The sequence below is a fragment of the Mustelus asterias genome, chromosome 17 (assembly GCF_964213995.1).
Source record: "Mustelus asterias chromosome 17, sMusAst1.hap1.1, whole genome shotgun sequence".
NCBI lineage: Eukaryota > Metazoa > Chordata > Chondrichthyes > Carcharhiniformes > Triakidae > Mustelus > Mustelus asterias.
Window position 1 is genome coordinate 49708720 of NC_135817.1, and position 20102 is coordinate 49728821.

General features: G+C 41.6%; 1 protein-coding gene across 1 annotated transcript; it reads right to left on the reverse strand.

Annotated features, from left to right (window-relative positions):
* Window positions 1-2435: 2435 nt before the first annotated feature.
* On the reverse strand, window positions 2436-17513 carry dipk2b (divergent protein kinase domain 2B). Its single transcript, XM_078232618.1, has 5 exons — window positions 17128-17513; window positions 13053-13317; window positions 9760-9933; window positions 6925-7213; window positions 2436-2927 (listed from the first exon to the last, which is right to left on the reverse strand). Exons 1-5 carry the CDS (start codon window positions 17322-17324, stop codon window positions 2581-2583), a joined length of 1272 nt encoding a protein of 423 aa, XP_078088744.1. The 5' UTR covers window positions 17325-17513; the 3' UTR covers window positions 2436-2580.
* Window positions 17514-20102: the final 2589 nt, after the last annotated feature.

Here is a 20102-nt window from a genome sequence, read left to right on the forward strand (position 1 = left end):
GGTGGTAATGAGCTGCCTTCATGAAATGCTGCAGTACATGCGCTGTAGGTTTTACAGCTAATTAAGTGTGGTCATTGTTATAATGTGGGAGATCTGGCAGCCAATTTGTCCAACGCCAGCAACTCCACATCATAGCCAATTTGTGCACAGCCAACTCCCACAAACAGCAGTGTAAAAAAGACCAGATAATCTGTTTTGGTGATGTTGATTGAGGGATAAATGTTGGTCAGGGCAGCAGGGATAATCTCCTATTTGTCTTCAAAAAAGCATTGTGGAATCTTTTACATCCACCTGAAAGGGCAGATTGAGCCTCAGTTTAATGTCCTGTTCATAAGACAATACCTCCAACAGTCCCTCAGTATTCCCTCAGTGCTGCACTGGAGTGTTGGCTTTGTTTTATTTTGTGCTCAAGCTCTGAAGTGGAACTTACCTCGAGTCACATGATTCTGGTTAAGCATGCTACTGGCTGAGCCACAGCTATAATCTTAATATTGGCTATAAGACATACTGTGATAGGAGTTTTCGATATTAAAATTGTCAGGCACTGATTCACCCACACCTAATGCCACATTTTTAATTTTACAGGTTCCAAGGGCACAAGGCAGCAGGTTCTAGACATGAGGATTTGGGAGGGAGGCCCCAGTGAGACCTCAGCTTATACCTAGCAAATATGGACCAAGGTCATTGGATATATATTTCAAACGTCTTTGACCTGATCCTCTCTGATCATGAATTGTAAATTCAGCTCAAGAACGGAAGCTGTTTCCTTCTCTACATGGATTTGGGAATAAACTTTCACCCTGCTCTGGTGCTAAATACTGGAGCAGGATGATGCTGGTTTTCAGTACGATGGGGAGCCTCTCTGATTCTGCCTTTGCCATTGGGTCACTTCTCCACTGGTGGGAGCATGTATTTCCATGTATCAGTTCATAATTGGAGCAAATTGAAGAGTGCAAGTCAATAAGGGGCAATAAATGACATCATAACAAAATAAATTCATATTACCTTTTGCAAAATTTACCCCTGCTGTCCTATCAGGTGAAGCCTCCGATAAGCGTAATCTGCTTGCACCAAATTTGATAGATTAAATCCTGCGTTGACAATGGAATGAAACAATCAGGAACCAGATTGACGTTGGAGGACCCTGAAATATTTGATGGCTATTCAGCCTGGAGCAGCGATTGTTTAGTTTGTCTAACTAAACATTTCCAAGTGAAGATTACTCAGCGGGTTAAAAAGATGTTGGTTGGGGAGGCGATGGCCTAGTGGTATTATCGCCAGACTATTAATCCTGAAACTCAGATCATGTTCTGGGGATTAGGGTTCGAATCCCACCGTGGCAATGATGGAATTTGAATTCAATAAAAAATATCTGGAATTAAGAATCTACTGATGACCATGAAACCATTGTTGATTGTCAGAAAAACCCATCTGGTTCACTACTATCCTTTAGGGAAGGAAATTTGCTCTCCTTACCTTGTCTGGCCTACATGTGACTCCAGAGCCACAGGAATGTGGTTGACTCTCAGGGATGGGCAATAAATGCTGGTCTGCCAGTGACGGCCAGGTCCTACAAATATAGAAAAAATCAGTTGTGCTGGAATTGACTCCTGGCCTCTGACAGACAAGATTGTTTCTACATTCCAGTCACTCCAGTTACTCTCGTAACACACTGTGAGCATTGCTAGGGGGGAATTTTTGATTAATACTAAAATTTTATATACCACATTGTTGTTTCCAAACATTTCATGCTTTTCAGGGCATGAATTACTCTTTGAAGTGCAGTAATTGTTTCTTGTATTGGAGAAAGATATCAGCTACATCCCCATAAAGGTGTTTTTCTATCGGTGGTACTGAGGAAAGAGAAATGTTGACCAGGTCTCCTTGCTCTTTTTATAAAGCAATAGTTACTACAGCTTGTCTTGAGTAAGCAGCTAGCACCTTTGTTTAAGCTCTTGCATCTGCAATAATGCAGCATTCCCTTCTTACGGTATGCACTCACATTCTGGCTTGGGCCGAATGCACACATTCTGATTTGGAGGGAACAATATTTCCAACTGAACTAAGTTGACATATCTTCAATTCATTGTGTGTGTTGCTGGTAAGGCTGGCAGCAAATGCCTTGGATACAAGCAATGCGTTTGGTTGCAGTTAAGAATCGAACATGTTGGGTATGGGACTGGAGTCACAGACAGGCCAAATCAGGTAAAGTGGCAGGTCTTGGCCCCTAAGGAACATTACTGAATCAGCTGAGTTTTCCTGACAGTTGAACAACTTCAAGGTGACTTTGACTGACACCAGCTTTTTATTTTCAGATTGTTGTTTTGAAAACTGAATTCAAATTCCCAAACTGCCATGATGGAAATTGAACTTGGGTTCTCTGGATTATTGGTTCATACTATTGGATTACCAGTTAAATAACATAACCGCAGCTGTAATGTACAACCCAGGTGACATCCATGTTGCAATGCAATTATTATCAAGACCAATCTTTCAATTCAGTTTCAACAAACTCATAAATCTCTGTAGTTTTTCTCTTGCCTTTAAAAAAAATCAAAACACATAACAGTAAATTGGATATCAATAACCTTTAATGTATTTACATTCTGGATATCTGTATTCAAAACGAGGATCACAAGAGCGCTGGGATTTTAACAGTTCCATAAGCCAGCCAGCTGCCTCGAGGATAACCTTGGTTGAGAGCGTCTCATCACTGCAGAGCTTCAGAAATCTGTCTATTTTCTTCTGGAGCGATGGAGATGAACTGAATTTGCCTGCTAGTAAGTGAGACAGGATGTCCTTGCAAATCTTTATAAAGTTCTGTGCCTCGTTGATCTTCCCACAAGGGGAAAGGTCTGTTTTACAGTCTGAAGCTAAACAAGAGAAGACATCTTTTTTCCCAGCTGTTTCTTGGACAAATTCCTTATCTGCAGAGACATAGCACATGGAATCATGCATTATATGTGATTAAATATACGCAAACATAAAACTAGCTTGGCGCTGAAAGAACAATCAATTTAGTTCAAATCGGTAACTCGGAGTTCTTACTGCAGCAGATGGCTTGAATGAGAGAGGGGCACGGAGCAAAATCAGAACCAACTCATTCAAGAATCCAGATGATTTTATCTGAGAAATGCTAAACCAGTATTTTTATGACCACAGATGACACAAATTAAAAATGAGTTGGAATGTTTGCACTGTGGCCAGGATTTTGTCAAAGCAGTGCAGGTTTAATAATAAGCTTGCGCTAGCAAGATCAGAATTTTAAAACAATGTCCTTTGTACTAACTCTATAGCAGTCTGTATCTGAAGCAGAGATTGCTGTGTTAGAGCTGACAGCTGTGTTAGGGAAACGTGTTACTCCAGAGGTTTCTTCGGGGTAGTTCCCTTCATGCTCGAATCATGAATAAACTATAATAGCCTGTCGCTTGCTGTCCTGTGGTTAGTTGGAAGAAGTACACCACAACAATAGCCAATAGGGAATTAATAACTTAATAGCGAGACTAAATGCAGGCTGGGTGACTGTTTTGTGGAATACCTTTGCTTGGTCCACAGGCATGACCCAAAACTTCTAATCGCTTGCCATTCCAATTCACCAACTCGCTCTCATGCTTACAGTTTTGACCTTGACCTGTCACAATGTTCCAGTGAGGTCCAATGCAAGTTGGAGGAACAGTACCTTATCTTCCGATTAGTTATTTTACAGCCTTCTGAACTCTATAGTGTTCAACAACTTCAGACCATGAACTCTGTCTCTAACTTTGAAACTTTTTCCCTCAAATGCTCAAATGTGTAAAATTCTCATGTTTTTATTTTCATTCAGTGTTGACCTTTATTCTGCTATTAACACCACCTCGGGGCCAATGCTTTGTTTCTTTAACATTATCCTTACCACTCCCTTTGATATCGTTGTCATTTAATCTCCCCTGACCTCAAACCTATACCTGATCTCTTTTGATCCACTGTGACCCTCACCCACATTTTCAACAGCATAAAATCCGCAACATTTCTACCTCCTCAGTTCTGAAGAAGTCATAAAAGCCAATTACTGTGAATGCTGGAATCTGAAACCAAAAGAGAAAATGCTGGAAAATCTCAGCAGGTCTGGCAGCATCTGTAGGGAGCAAAAAAAGCTGACGTTTCGAGTCCAGATGACTCTTTGTCAAAGCAGGATGTCCTTGCTTTGACAAAGGGTCATCTGGATTCAAAACGTCAGCTTTTTTCTCTCCCTACAGATGCTGCCAGACCTGCTGAGATTTTCCAGCATTTTCTCCTTTGGCTGAAGAAGTTATATTTGACTCAAAGCATTAACTCTGTTTCTCTCTCCACAGATGCTCCCGGACCTGAGAAGTTGTTCCAGCACTTTCCATTTTCATTTCAGATCTTCAGTATCTGCAATATTTTATCACATGAAATGAATCGGCTGTATGTATCACTTTTTTTTAGATGTTACTGCTTTTAATTTGAAACTATACTTGTCTTGAGATGTATTTAAAACTTATTTGAATTGATAAGGTCAGAAGACATGGACAATAAAAAGGTTAAATATGTTTTGAAAGAGCAGAAGTTGAACGTAGTCTCATTCTAACTATTACGATTGAAATACAAAAGTCAGGCTTAAAGAGAAGATGGTGACTTGCGAGCTTATCTTGCCCAATAAGAAAGAACCCATGGGGGTGATTTTCCAACCTTGCTGTGCCTGGCGCAGATCACACTGATCCCAGAAAATAGCGTGTGGGCCTAAAAACTGGTTTTGAGCCAAATGGTTTGCAATTGCCCAGGCCCCTTTCTACTGGTGCAAACCGGATCTTACCCAGAGAGCACAATGCTATTTATTATATTTAAAGTAGCATTTAATTAAACTAAGTATGTTTGATGCCGGATTCTCCCAACTCCTGGAATCTTCGAACCCTCGGGCGCAACGCAAGCCCGGTGAGAATCACTTCTGATTTCCACTAGTGGAGACCAGGCATGATAGCCACGCTGAGGGGCTAGGAAGCCATTGGAGACCCGGTTGGTCAGGGAAGTAGCTGGTCAGTGCCTGTCTGGCAATGCCTACCTGACACCATGGAAGTGCCACACTGGCTGTTCCAGTTGGGCACTGCCAGTTTTCCAGGGGTGGGGCCTGGGTGAGGCTTGAGATCAGGCTGTGATGAGGGGGCCTACGACAGGGGCTATGACGGGGGATTCATGAAGGGGTGGGGCATGAAGCCGGGGCATGTTGGGGGTCATGAAGGGGGACCCATTTGGAGGGCCCCAATGCCAGTGGTCCATGTTGGGGAGGGGGGGTGGGAAAACATACTGGGGGAGAGGAGGGGGGGGGGGGGGGTGGCAGGCAGTACCAGCGCTCTCCCAAAAAGTGACTGAGTGCAGGATGGTCGTGGTCCGGACAGACCGGTGCAGATCACTCCGGGTTACTCACCATTATGACACTTAGTCATTTGGCTGGAAAATCACAGCCCATATATCTTACAGTGTGAGATTTAGTGCGGAGATCTTAAATGAGGAAGATAAAATGTATGGGTAAATGAAGGAAATAGTACTCTGAGATGAGCTTCACTCACCCATGTCAATCAGTTAGTATGACTTTGCTCACATTCCTTTGAGGGCCTTGATTTGTGGTCCCAGATATATAAAAAGTCAATGAATTATAACAGAACTCATTTGAGCTCGAGAGCTATACACTGTTTCCCCATCTAGGCTTATGTTTTTTGTAGTGAAAAGTTACTTACCTGCATATTGTTTAACTTGCCCAAAGCTAGCTAGCTAATTAGCTTAACTATTGTGCTAAATTTGGATTATCACATTAAATAGTATTTTTGCTAATATTATTCATGCTACATTATGTTCTTATAAAGGAAATGCCTTCTTTAAGATGTATTCAAGTAGAAGTGAGGACAATTAAAGAGTGGAATGACTCAGTTGAGCAAGCACAGGTTGCACAACTGAAGGAGTGATGAATGCTACAAAATGGCTCATTAAAATATATCAGAAATTCAAAATATATAAAAGTAATGTAAACTTTAAAAAACAATTGATATAACAAACTTAATATTGCACCTTCAACATCACAAAACATCCCAAGGTGCTTCATAGGAGCATTATCAAACAAAGTTTGACACTGAGCCTCATAAAATGTTAAAGCAGATGACCAAAATACTCGGTCAAAGAGCAACATTTTAAGGAGCGTCTTAAGGAAGGAAAAAGGTAGATAGGTGGAGAGATTGAGGGGAGGGAATTTCAGAGCTTAAATCCCCAGCGGCTGAAAGCTTGGCCACCCAGTGGCGGAGCAATTAAAATCTGGGATGAGCAAGAGGCCAGAATTGGAGCCCTTGCTTGGAAGGTTGTGGAGCTGGAGGAGATTGCAGAAAAATAAAGGCTCTGTGGGGATTTGAGAATGACGATGAAAATTTTAAATTTGAGACATTGCTCAACTGGGTGTCAGTGTAGCTCAGTGAGGGGCGAACAGGACTTTGATATGTTAGGAAAGACGCAGCAGAGCTTTGGATGAACTTAGGTTTCTGGAGGGTAGAAGATAGACCATAAGACATAGGAGCAGAATTAGGCCACTTGGCCCATCGAGTCTGCTCCACCATTCAATCATGGCTGATAAGAGTCTGACTAAGAGTAGAGTTTGGAGGTAACAAAGGCATGGATGATGGTTTTAGCAGCAGATGAGCTGAAGCAGGGGTGGAATCAGGCAATGGGAGGTAGGTGGTCCTGGTGTGGATATATGGTTGGAAACTCATCTCAGAATCAAATATGATTCCAAAATTGTGAATGGAACGGCTCACCCTCAGAAGCTACCAGGGAGGAGGATGGAATAACAGTGAACTGTACAAAAACATTACACAATTTAGACAGTATTTCATGGTAATAGATGGTAATATAGCCTGTTAACTAAAAAAAAGCAAGAATACCTACCTTCCTGTTTATCAATGATACCTATTGCACTGGTATCTATGATGTAAAGACGTCCATCCTCAAAAGTGCCAAACATATTATCATGGATGCTGGTATAGTAGAAAAAATAATTCAAGTCATTGTTTCTCAGAGAGTGAGTGATTTGCAGGAGCTGGTAGGCCACGTCTGCAGTAACCTCCAGAGACGCATTATAAAATTCCCTGATCGGAAGCGTCCACGGAGTCACAATTACTCGACCGCAAGATCCAAAGTATCGCACAAATGGCCATCCTTCTGCCCCTGGGAAAAGCTGAAAGAGAACCACTGTCAATTTTGCAGAACAATAGTGGGTTTTCTTTTGTAATTCTAATTAATTGAAAGAATTGTTAAGCAGTTCTGTCCCTTACAAACAAGATAGAGTAATTAAAGGAGGTTAATAATGTAGTGCTGATGCAGTCAGTGCTGCCATTTTGCCATCAAGAAGGAATTGGACTGGTTCTTGACTGGGCCAGAGATTGAATCATCCATAAGGCTTTATGATCCATGTGATTTCCTGGACTCTTTTTGATCACTGGAGAGTAACTGTCCTTTATTGGCCTCAGGATTTTCTCTGCTTTTGCTGTAACTACACGTTAACTGTCCATTATGTGTGCATAAGGACACTGAAATTATAGAATCATAGAATGGTTACAGCACAGAGGGATGCCATTCAGCTTGCTATGTTTGTGGCTCTCAGCAAGAATAACTCATTTTGTCCTACTACCCTGCTTTTCCCATAGCACTACTGCAGCATGTGGGCATTATGGACAGCACTGCAATCCCACACAACCATATCTATAGTAGATTTCAACTCCAGGAACTTCAGTTCACAGCTGTTGAGCTGGACTCTGAGGTGTGGGCATTGTAGGGCATCAGGCAGGGCAAGGGTTACCTGAACATTTTGATCCAGAAGTAGTTCTGGTTAGTGGGTGGGAACAGGAAGGTGTGAATGCAAGACATGGTTACAGGATGGCAAAGACTGAGACTTAAGAGTACATTACATTTAGGAAGGACAGGAAGCTGGGAAAAGGTGGAAGGGGAGCTCTGTTAATTAAAGATGACATTGGTATAATAGAGAAAGAGATTACCTTAGTTCTGGAAATTAAGATATAGAATCGGATTGGGTAGAGATGAGAAACAGTAAGAAGTCATCTGTGTGAGTTTAAAGGCCCCCGAACAGTAACCACATGAGATATAGGAAGAAATAATGGGGGCTTGTGTGATTGGCATGGTGATAACCATGGGCGACTTCAATCTACATATAGAGTGGATGAGCCAGATTGGCAAAGGTAGCCTGTTTGATGAAATCGTCGTGTTTTCAAAACAGTTTCTTAGAGTAGCACTTTCTAGAATCAGCCAGAGAACTGGCGATACGAGATCTGAAAATGTGCACTGAGGCAAAATTAACTAGTGACCTTATAGCGAAAAGTGTTCCTCGGTGACAGTGATCATAATATGATTGAATTTCACAAAGTTTGAAGGACAGGGGATCTAAGACTAGTGTTTTAAACTTAAATAAGGGTGATTATGAAGGCATGAAAACAGCTGGCTAAAATGAATTAGGAAATTAAGTTAAGGGATAGATCAGTCAAGATGCAGTATCTGACATTTAAGGAGATACTTCAGAATACTCAGAAAAGATACATTTCATTGAGAAAAAAAAGACTGTCGGGAAGCACCATTTGTAACTAACTAAGGAAGTCAAAGATAGTATTAAATTGAAAGAAAAGACACGTAATTCCGCAAAAGTAAGTGGCAAGTCAGAAGATTGGATGGAATGTAAAGAACAGCAAAGAATGACAATGATTAATAGGATGGTGAAAATAGAGGATGAGAGAATGCTAGCTAGAAACATAAGAATTTCTACAGGTATTTGAAAAGGAAAAGAGTAAGTAACATTGGTCCTCTAGCGAGTGAGTGTCGGGAATTAATAATGGATACTCAGGAAATGGTGGATGAATTGAATAGATCTTTTGTATCTGTCTTCACTGTAGAGGATACAAGTAACATCCCAGAAATAATTGAATCAGGAGTGACAGGGAGGGAGTAACTTTTAACAGTTACAATCACCAGAGAAAGGATACTGAGGAAATTATTAAAAATAAAGGCTGACAAGTCCCCCAGACCTGATGGCATGCATTCTGGGATCTTGAAATAAGTGGCTACTGGGATGTTAGATGCATTGGTTTTAATTTTCCAAAATTTTGGAAAAGTCCCATCGGATTGGAAAATAGTGAACATGACTCCTCTAAGAAAGAAGGGAGACCGAAAGAGGGAAAATACAGGACATACAGCATAACATCTGTCATAAGAGAATTGCTGGAATCTATTATTAAGGAGGTTAATCTCAGAAAATCTCAGTGCAATCAGGCAAAGTCAACATGGTTTCGCGAAAGGAAAATCATGTTTGACTATTTTATTGGAATTCTTTGAGGAAGTAACAAACAACATGGGATAAAGGAGACCTTGTGGACGTGCCATACAGCGATTTGACAAGGTGCTACAGCATTTGGTTCTCGTTTTGTGTCCTCATTAAGTCAGTAAAGAGGTCAAGGGATAATAGAATTTGATTACTGAATGCACTTTTATGTTACCATGTGAATAGGCAGATACCAATTTATAAATCCTTGGAAGTCCATTTCAATATCTGAACTCTTGTTTAATTTCTTATTTCTATTTTATCTTGAAGACAAAACAGATTATATTCAAATATGTTAAATTTTTTATGATAAAGTTTGATTCCTGAGTAAAATTTATATCTCACTCAGGAAGAGAGCAGTGACGTTAAAAGTGAACTGTAATTGTAAGGAATTGTACCTGCAGGACAATGGGGTGGGTGTTGACAGACAGGGTATAGAGCAGGCGTAATTTGTCCCGATCAGAGAAATGTCGCATCAGGACACTGCCTGAATCCCTCACTTCAGCGTAACGCCGAACAATCCGGTCCAGCAGGCGTTGGGATGGACATCTCAGTAAAGGGCTAGGGAGACTCTGTGATTTAGAAAAAAAACACATGGCAATATAGAAGAAGCTCCATGAGTTGCACACAGCAGTGCAGCAATATTCAGTAAAACTAAAATCACTCAGCCATTTTGCAGGACCAGCTTCAATTTTAATACATTATACTGTTCATAGGTGGTAAAATCACAAACTAGAAGCAGGAGTAGGCCATTCGGCCCTTCAAGCCTGCTCCGCCATTCATTATGATCATGGCTGATCATGTTCAATATCCTTATCCACCTTTCCCCCCATATCCCTTGATCCCTTCAGCCTCTAGAGCCATATCTAATTTCTTCTTGAAATCACACATCTACTTTCTGTGGTAGTGAATTCTCGACATTCACCACTCTGGGTAATGATATTTCTTCTCAGCTCAGTTCTAAAAGGTTTACCCCTTATCCTCAAACTATGACCCCTAGTTCTGGACTCCCCCCCCCCCCCCCCCCCCCCCCCCCTGTTAGAATTTTTATAAGTTTTTATGAGATCCCCTCTCGCTCTTCTCAACTCTAATAATTACAATCTAACCAACTTAGTCTCTCCTCATACGACAGACCTGCCATCCTAGGAATCAGCCTGGTAAACCTTCGCTGCACTCCCTCTATAGCAAGGACATCCCTCCTCAGATAAGGACACCAAAACTGTACACAATACTCCAAATGTGGCCGCATCAACACCCTATACAAATGCAGTAAAATCCTATCCTATTTAACGATGGACTTCATGCTGAACCATTTGGGCTCAGATTTCATAGACAGCAGTGAAATGACAGTGCTTGCTGAAGTCCTCAAAGAATGCTGCCCATAAAAATCTATTGATCTCCATGGGGGTGTGGACTTCCCACCAATAGCTTGTATCAGGCACCAAGGGAAATGGATTTCAAGGTTCCTGCATCAGTGATACCATCAAGCGGGGTAAGTAGCCTGAAGCATTGAAGTAACTGCAAACCAAGCAAATGCATTAATTGTTCTTCACATTAATTTAAATTTTACAGAGAGCAAAATTACTTACTGGGACATACACATGCGGTTAATGCAGAAACTGAAATATCAGTCATATACATTTTAAAAAATGGCATAATAATCATAATGGAGAACTATGACAATCCACAAATATAATATTATTCTCTCAGGGCTGGAGTCGTTGTTCAGAGGTAATTATGAACTTTAGTACATTGTTAAAATACACTTCCATCTCATCCAACAAGGTGCAACCTTTTCAAAGGTTTTACACCGAGACTAATTGGGGCGTTCTCATCAGTTCAGTGATTTCTAATTGATTTATTGGGGGAACTTCAACAGTGCAACACAAGCAAAGAATCACTAAGAGCAATCTCTGGATTTCCACATTTAGCTGCGCATGTGTGGACACAAGTTTCAGAGAAGTTGCGACAATGATTGCCGACAGTTTTTTTCCATCATTACTACTGTAGAGTCCACTCTTTGGGTGAGGTGCTTGGTTAATTCTGTGAGGGACTCTGGTCACTTAAATCAAAGTGCGCTGGAAAATTGAAGCCAGTGGACAAACAGTGGTAGATCAAAGAGATCAAAGGGATCAGTGCTTGGTCCTCTGCTCTGTGATTTTTATTAATGACTTAGAGGAGGGCGCTGAAGGGTGGGTCAGTAAATTTGCTGATGACACCAAGATTGGTGGAGTAGTGGATGAGGTGGAGGGCTGTTGTAGGCTGCAAAGAGACATAGATAGGATGCAAAGCTGGGCTGAAAAATGGCAAATGGAGTTTAACCCTGATAAATGTGAGGTGATTCATTTTGGTAGGACTAATTTAAATGTGGATTACAGGGTCAAAGGAAGGGTTCTGAAGACTGTGGAGGAACAGAGAGATCTTGGGGTTCATATCCACAGATCTCTAAAGGTTGCCACTCAAGTGGATAGAGTTGTGAAGAAGGCCTATAGTGTGTTAGCTTTTATTAACAGGGGGTTGGAGTTTAAGAGCCGTGGGGTTATGCTGCAACTGTACAGGACCTTGGTGAGACCACATTTGGAATATTGTGTGCAGTTCTGGTCACCTCACTATAAGAAGGATGTGGAAGCGCTGGAAAGAGTGCAGAGGAGATTTACCAGGATGCTGCCTGGTTTGGAGGGTAGGTCTTATGAGGAAAGGTTGAGGGAGCTAGAGCTGTTCTCTCTGGAGCAGAGGAGGCTGAGGGGAGACTTAATAGAGGTTTATAAAATGATGAAGGGGATAGATAGAGTGAACGTTCAAAGACTATTTCCTCGGGTGGATGGAGCTATTACAAGGGGGTATAACTATAGGGTTCATGGTGGGAGATATAGGAAGGATATCAGAGGTAGGTTCTTTACGCAGAGGGTGGTTGGGGTGTGGAATGGACTGCCTGCAGTGATAGTGGAGTCAGACACTTTAGGAACATTTAAACGGTTATTGGATAGGCACATGGAGCGCACCAGGATGATAGGGAGTAGGATAGCTTGATCTTGGTTTCAGATAAAGCTCGGCACAACATTGTGGGCCGAAGGGCCTGTTCTGTGCTGTACTGTTCTATGTTCTAAATCATCAATGCAGATTTGGTCCCATTATGGCTTAAATATTAGGTGTAAACAAGGCAATAGCAAGAAGAATAGACTGGGACTTTTTTCTCTGGAGCGTAGGAGGCTGAGGGGTGATCTTCTAGAGGTCTATAAAATAACGAGGGGCATAGACAAGGTAGATAGTCAATATCTTTTCCCAAAGGTAGGGGAGTCTAAAACTAGAGGGCATAGGTTTAAGGTGAGAGGGGAGAGATACAAAAGTGTCCAGAGGGGCAATTCTTTCACACAGAGGGTGGTGAGTGTCTGGAACAAGCTGTCAAAGGTAGTAGTAGAGGCGGGTACAATTTTATTTTTTAAAAAGCATTTAGATAGTTACATGGGTATGATGGGTATAGAGGGATATGGGCCAAATGCGGGCAATTGGGATTAGTTTAGGGGTTTTTAAAAAAAGGGCGGCATGGACAAGTTGGGCCAAAGGGCCTGTTTCCATGCTGTAAACCTCTATGACTCTATATGAAATAGTAGCCATGAACTTGATCATTTTAGTTGAGTACAATTGGAGAGATTCAGTCGTATATTCTGTACCTAGTGGTCCAGTAACGTACCTGAACCAGCTCAGCAGTGAGCCGATCAGCTGTCAGCCATTTCTGGAAACGCTCTGTGCGTCTCAGAACATTTTCAATGCTGCATGCAGCTTTCTTTGATGCTGAAGTGCAAATTTTCCTATCAGAAAGTTCATTCTGAAACTTGCTTTGTAACCGAGAGATGACCACTGGCTTCCAGCTCTCAGCGTCAGCTGTGTAATTTGCAAAATACGTTGTCTTGTGGCTCGGAGGGAGCTTTAATGCTGCAGACATCCAATTCTCAAATCTGCAAGAAATAGAATAATTTGTATCAGAGAATTAGAAACATGGAAATGGAGTATGTGCTCCTGTACACGCTGCTTTGACCTGATACAAATCTTTATCCTTTCACTATTCATGTGTTTACAGATGACATCATCATACAAATTAGTTGTCTTTGTTGCAGAACTCAGTTGTTCTTCACGAGGGTTCAGTTTCATTTTCCTATTTAGGAGTTTTCTTTGAGTTGTGAAGGAAAAACTGGTTTTGAAATTGAACTCCACATTCAATTCCCTCCAATCAGGTTTCAGTCCCTGCCCCAGCAGCAAACAACTATTACCAGAGTTCACACCACCTCTCAGCGGGAAGACCGACCCACCATTGGAAGAACTGCAACATGATTTTACGCCAGCAGCTTTTGGTTTTTTTTGGGCTCCCATCAGATTCTCCGCTGCTGCTCGCCACCAAACCCACCGTGTGGGAATGGGAGAATTCTGCCCATGGTGTTGGTATCCACATGTATGCTGTCACCACCAAGCTCTACCTCACCCGCCACCCCTCTCGACCCCTACACTGTTGCTAAATTGTCAGACTGTTTGTCCCACGTCCAGTGCTGGATGTGCAGAAATTTCCTCCAACTTAATATTGGGAAGGCGAAAGCCATTTAGTCTGTTCTACAATCTTTGTTCCTTCACCCCTGACTTCATCCCTCTGCTGGCAACAATCTGAGGCTGAACCAGACTGTTTGCAGCTTTGATATTATATTTTACCCCAACTTATGTTCCCACTATATATCTGCGCCATTACTAAGACTGCTTATTTCCACCTCAGTAACATCCAATTCTGACTCTGTTCATCTGTCACTGAACTGATCATCCACGCCTGTGTTATCTCTAGACTTGACCGTGTCAATGCACTCCTAGACTGTCGCACACGTTCTATCCTCAGGGAACTTGAGTTCATCCAAATTTCTGCTGCCTTGCTCATACCAAGTCTCATTCACCCATCACTCCAATGTTCACTGACCAACACTGGCACCTGGTTAAACAATGTCTTGACTTTGAAATTCCCAGCCTTGTTTTCAAATCACTCCAAGGCCTCATACAAACATACGAATTAGGAGCAGGAGTAGACTACTTGACCCTTTGGGTCAGCTCCGCCATTCAATAAGATAATGGCTGGTCTAGTTGTAACTTCAACTCCACATTCCTGTCTACCTTTCACCCCCTTGTTCATCACGAATTTATCTAGTTCTGCCTTAAAAATATTCAAAGACTCCACTTCCACTGTTTTTGTGGAAGAGGGCTCCAAAAACTCACAACCCTCTAAGAGGAAAAAAAATCCCTTAATCTCTGTCTTACATGAGTGACCCCTTATTTTTAAACAGTGGCCCCTAGTGCTAGATTCTCCCACAAGAGGAAACATCTTCTCCATATGCACCCTGTCAGTACTCCTCAGAATCTTATGTTTCAATCAAGTCCCCTCTTACTCTTCTAAATTCCAGAGGATGCAAGCCTAATGTGTTCAACCTTTCCTCATAAGACAACCCACCTATTCCAAGTATTAGTCTAGTAAACTTTCTCTGAACTGCTTCTAACACATTTACATCTTTCCTTAAATAAGGAGTCCATTACTGTACACAGTACTCTAGATATGGCCTCACCAATGCCGTGTACAACTGAAGAATTACCTCCTTATTTTTGTAATCACTTCACCTCACAATAAACAATAACATTTTATTAGCTTTAATTACTTGCTGTACCTGTATTCTAGCTATGTGATTCATGCACTAGAACACCTAGATCCTTCCGAATCTCAGATCCCTGCAATCTCTCACCATTTTAGACAAACTTTTTTATTCTTCCTACCAAAATGGAGAATTTCACTTTTGCCCACATTATACTCCATTCTCCAGAGCTTTGCCTATCCAATTAATCTATTTATATGTCCCTTTGTAGCCTCCATATGTCCGCTTCACCAGTTACTTTCCTACCCATCTTCGTGTCATCAGTAAATTTAGCGACCACTTCTTCAGTGCCTTCCTCCAAGTCATTTATATAAATTATAAAAAGTTGAGGCTCCAGCACTGATCCCTGTGGCACACCACTCATTACATCCTGCCAAACAGTAAAGGACCCATTTATACCAACTCCCTATTTCCTGTTAACTAGCCAATGTTCAATCCATGTCAATATGTTACCCCCTATGCCATGAGCTTTTATTTTACACAATAACCTTTGATGTGGTAACTTATCAAATGCCTTTGGAAAGTACAGTACATCCACTAGTTCCTCTTTATCTACAGCACATGTGACTCCTTCAAAGAGCTGCCTTGGACTTTTTTATTATGTTGAAGGCACTATATAAATCCAAGTTACTCCTTAGGGAGAGGTTTAGGAAGTTTGTAAAAGGAAGACACACCTGAGTTTATTGAAAGGAATGGACTTGATGAAGCCAAATTGTACTTTCTTCATTTTTTTTAATATTGCGTGCTCAGACCTATGAAACATTGCCTTTCTAATCAATGTCCTTGAGGAGGGAGACCAGACAATAGTTGTTCAAAGCAGGTACCATTGTGGTACATGATTAACTGGTAGGAAATACACATTTAGTGCAATGGACATCATTCAGTATCTCTCCCTGTGGACATTTCACATCCATTACCATGGGAAGTTTCTTTTGTCTCCCTCGTTCTTTTTTAATTGAAAACCTTCCTACTTTTTCAGTATCGTCTGCAATACAGTCGACTCAGTTTATGAAATAGGCAGGCAAGGATGGTAACTCCCTCTAGGAGGTGAAGCTGGTCTGTGCTAATCGTGTGAAATGGGTTCATCGCCAATCAGCAGTTGCTTTACACTAGAAAATAGCTGATTCGCTATGCTTCCATTTTGAGCTACTGGAATAGATCAATTTCACCCCCAATTATTTTTGACTAATTATCAGATTTCCAGCATCATGGTTCTTTTTACTCTCATGATTAGAGTGCAGTATTGAGGAAGAAGTGAACATATTTGTTGAGGAGGGGTTAAAACAATTAAGTAACGAGATCTGGAAACAGTTCTCATTCTGAGAGGATCGGGAAACAGCAATTCTGTCATTTATTGAATGCATTTACAGCAAAAATATAAACTCCAGTTTATTCTCACTCGCTAGAATATTTCAGAACTTTCTTGATAAATAAAATTTCAGTTTAATTTATTTTATATTAGGCCTTAAACTAAAAAGAGAAACCACCAACAGTGAGCCCATATCCACCCTGCACATAGCATCAAATAAAGTGTTATATAAAAGGAAGAACAGGGGGAGAAACAATCCAGTTCTCTGCTCTACCCTTGGAGTTGCCCAGTTGTGCCACCCCTGTGCTCCTTAACTCACCCCCCCGCAACATTTCTCCAATCTTGAGGAATTCCATCCTGAACTACTGAATGAGATGGTGTGACCCCAAAGGGGGCATTCCCACACGTCACTTTTGCATTCCAAGGATGTTTTTTATCACATTCCAAATACTTCCCAATTGTGTGATTCAAGCAGAACATTCAGCCAAAGACAATGACATTCAAAATCCCAAATAGGGCTACACCTCTGCTGAGCAGAATGAATCAAATTGTGGAGAACAGTTTCAATATTTTTCTACACCCACACAATTTACCGCACCCTGTCCCAGAAACTATAGGAACATTGCCGTACTTTTCATTTTCAATGTGAACATATATTTTGAAAGGTCCAGACTTCATACTTAAGATTTATGGCAAAGAGAATATATTTCGCTCTCATATCTAATGAAGTTTATAGTCAGCCAATATGGTTCCTTTGCAATCCATTTTTCCTCTAATCTCACCTGATTTCTTCTTTGAAGAACTTCCTGCACAGAGATGTTCCTATACAGGCATTGCATTTGTCCAAGCCCAGAAAGCTCCTGCCAAAGTTGTAGACCGGTTTCAACCTTGTTATGTTAGCAATGGCTTTAGTTCTTGTATCCAAACTTAATGCCAAAGGTGCCAGCGACGTCAAGGCCAAGATGACACAGCTCCACATATCTGCCAAGCCCTCCACACAGATCCTTTAACACTCAGTTGAAATTGCTTCATCCACATTTACTAACCAGCAGCGACAATTCTCCAGAAAGTTTTTTAATTGTGACTTCTGCAAATGGAGCATGAAGTATTTTTTGAGGTAGATACAACTACAGGAATGACGTCTTTGTCAGTCCACCAGCCTCTATCCGAGAGCTGATTGTTCTTGGAGGAAGTATGGAGCCTGCTGATAATTTGGTTGCTATGGTACCACTTCCCCACATTGGCCAGTGTAGGAATGTGATAGGCCAAATCATCTGTTTTCCTCCCATCTCCACACAACACAATAACTTCAACACACTCATCTGTTATGCTACAGATAATGGTAGGATATCCTGGCTGTTTCACTCAGAAATCATTTGGAAGCTTTTCTAGCAGAGCAATAACTTCTCTCAGTGATTGTTTTTAAGTTATGTTTCAATTAATTTCCAAACTGTAAAAGGGTGAGGTTGCAATAATTGATATTCTGAATGCTATTTTGTCATCAAGCAAAATTTGAGTTTTCCTGTCATGGTCGTGAAAATCAACTATTTAACAGAACAAAGAAAAGTACAGGAACAAGCCCTTCGGTCCTCCAAGTCCGTGCCAATCATGATGCCCTAACTAAAAGAAACCTTACTTGGTTCGTATCCTTCTATTTCCTCCTCATTCATGTACCCATCCAGATTCATCTTAAATGTTGCTAATGTGCCTGCTGCCACCACCTCCTCTGGCAGTGCGTTCCAAGCACCCACCACTCACTGCATGAAAAACTTCCCCCACACATCTCCCTTAAACTTTCCCACTCTCACATTGAATCCGTGCTTCCTTGTAATTGACACTTCCACCCTTTGACTAGCCACCCTGTCTATATACCTGTCATAATTTTGTAGATCTCTATCAGGTCTCCCCTCAGCCTCCGTCTTTCCAGTGAAAACAATCCTGGTTTATTCAACCTCTCCTCATGGCTAATGCCCTCGAGACCAGATAACATCCTGGTGAACCTTCTTTGCACTCTCTCCAAAGCTTCCATGTCCTTCTGATAATGTGGTGACCAGAACTGCCCGCAATACTCCAAATGTGGCCTAACCAAGGTTTTATATAGTTTTAACATGATTTGCCAACTCCTGTACTCAATGCCCCAGCTGATGAAGGCAAGCATTCCATATGTCTTCTTAATCACCTTGGCCACCTGTGTTGCCACTTTTAGGGAACTGTGGACCTGCACACCCAGATCCCTCTGTATGTTAATGGTCTTAAGGGTTCTGCCATTGACAGTATAATTCACACCTAAGTTTTATCCTCCAAAATGCATCACCTCACATTTATCTGGATTAAACTCCATCTGCCATTTCTGTGCCCAAGTCTCCAACCTATCTATAACCTGTTGTATCCTCTGCCAATCCCCTGCACTATCAGCAAATCCGCCAATCTTCATGTCATTCACAAACTTACTAATCAGACCACCCACATTTTCCTCCAGATCATTCATATATATATATATACAAACAACAGAGGTCCCAGCACTGATCCCAACGGAACACCACTAGCCACAGATCTCCACCCTGAAAAGCACCCTTCCACCACTGCACTCTGTCTTCTATAAGCAAGCCAGTTCTGTATCTATCTAGCCAGCACACCCCAAATCCCATTTGATTTTAGTTTTTGTATCAGTCAGCCATGTGGGACCTTGTCAAACGCAAATATCATTTTTGCAGAACAACTGGTCAGAACAAATGTAAGGGTGGACAGTTATTATTCAGCCTTTTCTGAAATATCTAAGAGTCAGGGAGAAATGATGCAGTACTTTCTTACAGGCGAGTATTGGGCTGGGCCCTAATGATAGGGATAGTTAGAGCATGTGGAATGAAGGAGCTTTATAGATCACAAAGGCTTTTATTTTCCCTGTTTTCTTACACAGTTCTTTTGAAACTGAATGATGGAGATTGGAGAGCACCCAGGTGCAAAGGTGATTCTGGCAGTGTTCAATAACCACCCACCCGAACCCATCCGAAATTGGTCCTTGGGCCTCGATTCTGGTCAGCTCTGGGTGTCAACTGAACATCCCAAACAGCTTGAAGATTGTGCTGTAATCAATATTAGACCACACCAAGACTGACAGCTAAGGCTGAATGGAAAGGAGATGACTGGGAGAGGGGCGATCGTGGACAGTCTGCTGCCTGCACTCATTTTGTGAAATCAAGAAGGGCACTCTTATTCCTAATCAAATAATGGAATTTTCCAAAGTTTTGGAGCAATGTTTTGAGTGGCCTCCAGTGCTTGTCTTAAGGACTGTTGGTTAGACCATACAAGACAGCTTCCACGCTGCAGGTTGTAAATGGGTACAGAAGCCTCATTTCAATATTGAAGTAAAGTCTGCCCTTGTGTTGGTACAGTAAGAAGTCTCACAACACCTGGTTAAAGTCCAACAGGTTTATTTGGTAGCAAATACCATAAGCTTTCGGAGCAATGCTCCTTCGTCAGATGGAGTGGTCTCTTGTGTTGGTTGCCAGTAGAAAGGCCCTGGTGGCTTGCACATCAGTGCAGATCGGGAGTCAGCTTTTGCCCTGCTAAATTAGGTATAATGGTGGTCATTGTACATCTGGGAACCAGGTATGACATTGTTGAATTTAAACCTTATTGGTTTTAAACCTTATTGATATTTCTGTGGATAAGAGTGAGTTGATCAAACACAACCAAAAGAATATTATTTCAGTGGAGATGAGTTGCCTTTATTGAGAAGTCCTAGTTTCAGTTGGGG

What these genes read in the sequence shown, in the direction of transcription:
- dipk2b (XM_078232618.1), bottom strand. Translation starts at nt 17,324, where the DNA reads ATGTGGAGCTGTGTCATCTTGGCCTTGACGTCGCTGGCACCTTTGGCA. An exon ending in TCACTGCTGAGCTGGTTCAG is followed by an intron (nt 9,934 to 13,052) that starts GTACGTTACTGG and finishes TCTAAATCACAG; the next exon opens with AGTCTCCCTAGCCCTTTACT. An exon ending in TATCATTGATAAACAGGAAG is followed by an intron (nt 2,928 to 6,924) that starts GTAGGTATTCTT and finishes ATGTCTCTGCAG; the next exon opens with ATAAGGAATTTGTCCAAGAA.